This window comes from Quercus lobata, chromosome 6 (assembly GCF_001633185.2).
Source record: "Quercus lobata isolate SW786 chromosome 6, ValleyOak3.0 Primary Assembly, whole genome shotgun sequence".
NCBI lineage: Eukaryota > Viridiplantae > Streptophyta > Magnoliopsida > Fagales > Fagaceae > Quercus > Quercus lobata.
In genome coordinates this window covers 16,840,151-16,846,803 of record NC_044909.1, presented here as the reverse complement: position 1 = coordinate 16,846,803, position 6,653 = coordinate 16,840,151, and the positions used below count along the sequence as shown (strand labels likewise).

The 6,653-nt window shown below is 33.1% G+C and overlaps 1 protein-coding gene across 1 annotated transcript; it reads right to left on the bottom strand.

Moving 5' to 3' along the window:
* Window positions 1–1,110: 1,110 nt before the first annotated feature.
* On the bottom strand, window positions 1,111–5,237 carry LOC115994496 (1-aminocyclopropane-1-carboxylate oxidase homolog 1-like). The gene is made up of 3 exons (XM_031118668.1): window positions 4,527–5,237; window positions 2,351–2,672; window positions 1,111–1,544 (listed from the first exon to the last, which is right to left on the bottom strand). The coding sequence occupies exons 1-3, from the start codon at window positions 5,060–5,062 to the stop codon at window positions 1,287–1,289; spliced, it is 1,116 nt and encodes a 371-aa protein (XP_030974528.1). The 5' UTR covers window positions 5,063–5,237; the 3' UTR covers window positions 1,111–1,286.
* Between the last annotated feature and the right edge of the window lie 1,416 nt (window positions 5,238–6,653).

Below are 6,653 nucleotides of genomic sequence, written 5' to 3'. Positions count from 1 at the left end.
ATTAACGAAGATCTTCCCTACATAGAAAAGACTTGTTGTGCAAGTAAAGGAGTTTGATTCTACACTACTATAAAAACCCAAAGACCCTCAGAAAACAGGTACACATAATTTACCCCAGCTCTAGCATTCTAGAGTGGTGAAAAGTTCTAACTTGACCTTCGTAGGGTATTTGGCTGACATCACACCATGCTCTCTATTAGGTCTTCTCTCTTAATTGTGCAAATATTGTTTCGAGTGTGTAAGGACTGTGTGGCTCACTAGTGATTTTTCGGCATCATCAATTTGGATATGGTGGAATTGGAGAGAGGAGAAGGGAAAAGGAAGGAAAATATGGTATTTCCTATGTTTGGTTGCTTTGATAGAAAGAAATGATACAAAAGTGGAAGAAAACCACTCGAACCCACTTTTTTTTTTATCTACCCAAATTGGGATGAATGGAAAAAAAACTCTAGTTAAAAATGCCAGTAGCCAATTTTGACTTTCAATAGCTCCCAAAATGTCAATGTTGCCATAAACTCTTTGTTTCTCTCTCCTACTGTGTGGCTCACTAGTGATTTTTCGGCATCATCAGTTTGGATATGGTGGAATTGGAGAGAGGAGAAGGGAAAAGGAAGGAAAATATGGTATTTCCTATGTTTGGTTGCTTTGATAGAATGAAATTATACAAAAGTGGAAGAAAACCACTCGGACCCACATTTTTTTTTTATCTACCCAAATTGGGATGAATGGAAAGAAAACTCCAATTAAAAATGCCAGTAGCCAATTTTGACTTTCAATAGCTCCCAAAATGTCAATTTTGCCATTAACTCTTTGTTCGTCTCTCCTACTTCATAAGGGTATAAAAGTAAAAAAATAATTCTTGTATTTCCATTTATTTTTTCTTTTCTCTTTCCTTTCCTGTTTGCAAACATATATGAGAGAAACATTTTCTCTTCTATCCTTTACCTCATTCTTTTCCCTCTTTCCATGTGCAACCAAACACAGTGTTAAGCAAATTCCGGAGAGAAAGAAATTGAGAGAAACTCCAGAAATTTCTAGAGACAAGAGAGTTAGTGCCTTAGTGGTGAACTGGTGATTTATAACGCAGATATCGTGGGTAATTTACTGGTATTAAAATATAAACTTCATTGAGACAGTATTTGATAATTCAAAAAAAAAAAAAAAAAAAAACCATACTGCTTCTTAGGGAAAAATCCTTCTATAGCCATGGCATGCATCGCCATCATGGCTAATACATAAGCATGAGTTTTGTATTCACACCTATTTCATGAGTACAAAGGCTAACATCACAACTTGAAATGTGGTAGTGCAGAGGTCCCGTCAAGCCCTTTCTTATAGAAGTGTTGCAGGTAGTCTTTGACAGAGGTTTCCTTGTAGATTGGAGAGCTATCTTCCGGTACCAACTCTTTGATTGGTCCATAAACTTTCAAGGAATCTCCTATCTGAACTTGTGGTCTCAAAAAACATGCCACAGAAATTCTTGGGCCCTCATTTTTCACCAGCACTCTGTGATAAACACTTTTGAACTTGTCATTGGAGATGAGCTGCATCCGAAGAACACATGAACACACGAAGATATTAGCACATTTTATTAGTGTCCTGCCAGACAAAAAAAATCTCCAAAATTTTCACACCTACTCATGTATTCACCTTTTTTGGGCTCAACCTAACACAAATTTTCAAAGACAATTCTATGAAAAAATTATGTGGCTAAAGACTAAAAAGTTTGAAGTTAAAAGTTTAAACCTAAGTAGTAAGTCAGAAATTGAATCTTTTAGAAGTTACAAAATTAAAACCTGATTATTGTTCCCATCAACAACAAAAAAAAAAAAAAAAAAAAAACTGATTATTGTTAAAATTATTTTTAAATGATTAAATATTCCATGTCTTACAGTTTAAGCTAGTGCAATTGAATGGTGCTGGCAGAGCCAACACCGCCACAATTGGGAGCCCATATCCTGTGAAGTTACTTCACTCTAGAAAAAAACTACTCGTGCATTCTAGTTTGAATTCAGAGGCTTTGACAACAATAAGCAATAATAAATTAATAATAATAGTATTTTTAATACTCACTCACTCCCAAATTGTTGATCATCTATTCTATTTTAGGACAACAATCATCTATTCTATTTTAGGATGTCCCAAAGTAAAATCCTTTATTCAAAATTAATAAATAAAGTTCTTATCTTACAATTTACTTTATCTAAACCGTCAATGTTTTTTTTTTTTAATTAATGAGTTGAAATTTGTATATTTTTACCCGACAGAGAATGCATTAATAAGGACCAACAATTGGGGACAAAGGAAGTAATTAATATATTAAGCTTGATATGTACGTTAACAGACTTGCCTGTAAAAGATCTCCAATGTTAACTACTAAATGGCCAGGTTTGGGGGGAAGATCAATCCATTGGTTCTCATGAAGTACTTGGAGGCCACCCAGTTGGTCCTGTAAGAGTATTGTGAGGAAGTCACTATCAGTATGCTTGGTCGCTCCCAATGTTAACTCTGGTTCAGGGCATGGTGGATAGTAGTGGCCCAGAAGGAGAAGTCCCTCAGCACAATCCATATCTCTCAGATGGTTTGGATTGAGCCCAAGGGCTTCAGATACTAATTCTAATAAAGTACACCCCAATCTTATGATATGCTTTGAATATTCAGCTACAATGTCCCTGCAAATTGATTAAGCTGATATTAAAAGTTGGGGTAATTCTGGATGTTGGAGCAGAATCTGATGTAATACTGGAAATGCTAAAAAATAAATAAATAAAATTGAACATAGCAGGTGATGTATAGCCATAATTGTCATTCAAATAAATCTACAGGTTCTCTAGTAGGAACTAAACCATATATCAAAACGATGATTTTGCTCCCAAAAGAGAAAAAACCATATATCAAAACTAAAATGTTATAATTATTAACTATGTTGAACATTCAGGCATGAGTGGAATCCCACAAAGAGGACAAGTAAAAAAGTCAAAGAATACATATAAGCGAGGGCTCAACCCTTAGGCCATTAGGCAATGAACTAAGGCCCCAAATAGAAAAAGGTATTTTATACGATAGACTATATTATATCTATTGTTTTATAGTGTAGAAAAAATCATAATAATAAAAAAGCTCACCTAGTCCAAAACTAATAGTTTAAGGTCCTTTCTATCAACCAATAAAATGTATTGTCAATTTGTCTTTTCAAATGTTATGTATTTTTTTAAGGGAAATGCTAACAAATGCCCTTAGAGTATTGGTTAACAATCCATTTAAAGAAAGTTTTTATGGGAAAAAAAAAAAATTTAATTAATGTTTCGACAACTTTTTTCATTTCCCATAAAAATAGTGTCAAAACTTTCCTAAAATTGATTGTTGACCAATGCCCTAAGGATACTCGTTAGCGTGACTCTTCTTTTAATATGTTTTACTTTATTTGCAGTGGTTCAAGACTAAAGAATGTAAAAAACTTCAATCTTCTAAACACGTGAAATTTCCATAAACTCTTCATTTCTCTCTCTATCAAAATTAATAGTTATTTTTACAAAATTTATTACTGAAATCCAATATTCAATACTCAAAATTCAACATTGTCAAGAGAGAGTGACCATCCCAAACATGATAATTATTCCGATATTGATGGTTTAGATTTCTCTTTAGAATTGAAAGTTTTAAAAGTTTTACAAATAAGTTAAAATAATCCAATTAACGCACTAAATTATATTAAAATGATAGATTCTTTTCTTAATGCATGTATCGCTTACATAAATATTATTAACAATGCATGTTACAGTTGAGTTTGCAAAAAGGAGGTTTTCAAAATTAAAATTGATAAAATTTTATTTAAAATCAACTATGTCACAAGAAATATGAAGTGATTAGCCATATTACCAATTGAAAAGTAAAAGTTCACAAACTTGAACAGAAAAATATAATTAGTAGTAATTTTGCATCTCAAAAAGTAAGATTTTTTAATGAAAAAATAATTAAAAAATAATTTAATTAATAATTAAATTTAATAAAAGACCATACTAAAGTTGTCACCTTAGACCCTAAAATACGTTAAATGAGCCATGCATATAAGATTATTAGGCCAAAACCCATAAATTAAACCTTTGGATTAAGTGGTCTCTATATGCCTTATATCAAAAGGTAAATTATCCTAAAAGCTTAAGTTGTTTACATGTAAGAGAAAGATAGAAGATAAACTTTTCATTTGTGAGTGAGTTAAAAGCTAAGCTTTGTTTGTGTGAGAGAGTGTTAGAAGGAAGGTAAGCCTTTGCCTATTGAGATAGTTAAAAACTAAACTATTTCATATGTACTAATGTGGTCTAGCTTTGAGGTGAACAAAATGAAACAAAAAGTCCAGACATAAGTCACGCAGGAGAGGTCAATTACCATTATGGGAAGATAGGTAGCTTAATCTTAGTAACTCCTCCCAAAAAAAAAACAAAAGACTCATGGTAAATAGTTAATTTACTGTTTCTTAATGCACGTATTAGAGCTGCACTCTAGTATTACGGTATTACCACACATACCTGCATATTGCAGGCAATTCTTCTGGCTCAGGAGGGCTAGGAGCTAGAACACAAGAAAAGGTATCCCTCCAATTAGCTGCAGCTGCAGTAAACAGATCAAAATTGGAATTGTATATCACCTTTTTATTTAGAACACGCGTGTAGAACTCTTTTTTCACTTCAGTATCCTGCTCATGAAATCTTCTAATGCCATTGATTATTTCATCCAGAACACTTGCAGGAATTCCATGATTGGTCACTTGAAAGAAACCCCACTTCTCACATGCATTTCGGACATTGTCAACAATCTCAGCACGGATATTTGCCTCCTTTTCGATGCCATTGAGGTCGATTATTGGGATACTGAACTGAGAGTCACTGCAACCAGAATTATCATCCAGATCATGTTGCTGATTGATAAACATGCGTGGGATTTTTGACACCCCGGCATCAATGAGTCCCTTGACACCAGCTCTTGAATCATCAAAAGCTTTTACTTCACTTTGCCGATCGTAAACAGATTCAACTTCAGCCTCATTTTTATAATTGGCCTCCATTTTCTGTCTCTGTGTATTGGAAAGACAAAAAGAATCACTTCTTTTTATAGCTAGAGAAAAAGTAGAAGATGGGAACCTTCAGAGTAACAACCAGCAATCCAGCTCAACCCTTTTTGTTTTTAGCAATAAGTGAAACAGACCAGGAAAGTGAACTGACCCAACCTAGTGACCAACCCCTAAAAGGAAAACAAAGACGTGTGAATATGATATGATAGTTTGGTTAACTGGCCGGTGAGGTTCTTTTTTTTTACCACAAGATTAAAAAAATCCTAATATGGGGTTAGGTGCATATGAATCGAATCGGAAGTAAGGCGACTCCAAAAGCACAGACTATCAAACATGGTAAATGAGCCATTAGTGGAAGATATTAGCATTTCAAAAAGGATGTTTAAGAACTATCAAACATGGTAATTGGCAGGTGAAGTTAATTGATTCTGATAGGAGCGATTTCGGCCATTTTGGCACGTGATGATATTTTCTTATTTTAATCATATATTAGGCATGCTGCAAATTGATGCTATTGCCTTGCCTAGGATTGTCTAGTATATTTAACAAATTTGACAACCCATATCTAGATTGGCAACTAACTTTATCAGTTGTCGGACTATCTACTTTTTATACATTACAGGAATAGATTGAGATTCAGTATAATTGCTACTATGCAATTGAGAGAAGAAAAAATAAATTGATAAGGTAAAATGGTAAAAAAGTTAAAAATTAAAAGTTTTTATTTTGATTTTAGTTTTGATTTAAATATTAAAATTAAAAGTAATTTTTTAACTTTCAATCTTAATCATCAAAAATGTTATTACATATACGGTGCAATGGTCATGGCTGTTGCATCTTATTCAGATCCATCACACAATGGCCCTGTCAATTTGTCAAACATGCACTTATATACCTTGAAATTCCTTATGCAAGCATCCTGATTCAGTGGCCTTCAAACAGAAGTATAGAAATTCGCTACGAGGATTAGCATTTCGAGGATAGAGTAGAAATTTGGATGTATCAAGGAAGAGAGAGCCTAAGGAGTAAGGACCACTATGTGTTTTATGTGAACCAACAGGATGGTTCCAAAAAGGTAATCATAATTTGAAGAGTGAATAATGGCATAAGTGAAAAGGGTAATGATTCTAACACAGTTAATTTAACAATACACATGTTTTCCATGTTTTAAATGTGGACATCTCATTTTTGCGTTTAAAAGTAAGGACCGCTATGTATTGTGGGGACCAACATGATAGTTCCAAAGCGAATCATAACTTGATACATGAAGAATGACATAAGTGAAAGCGTAATGATTCTTACAAAACTGATTTCACATCTTACCGACACATTCACTTTCCAAGATTTAAATGTATACATCACATTTTTTTGCATTTAAATTGTACATACATCAAAGTGCATACAATTGTGGAGGGAAAATATTAGAACTACAAATTTTTTTACAAAATGTTAATGTGGTTAATGGTTATTGATAAGTGAAAAAATAATATCAATGGTAGACCCAAATAAGAACTAATAAAAATTTGACACACCAACTATTTGTAAAACTATTGTAAAATAATTTATAACTATAGCATTACTCCTT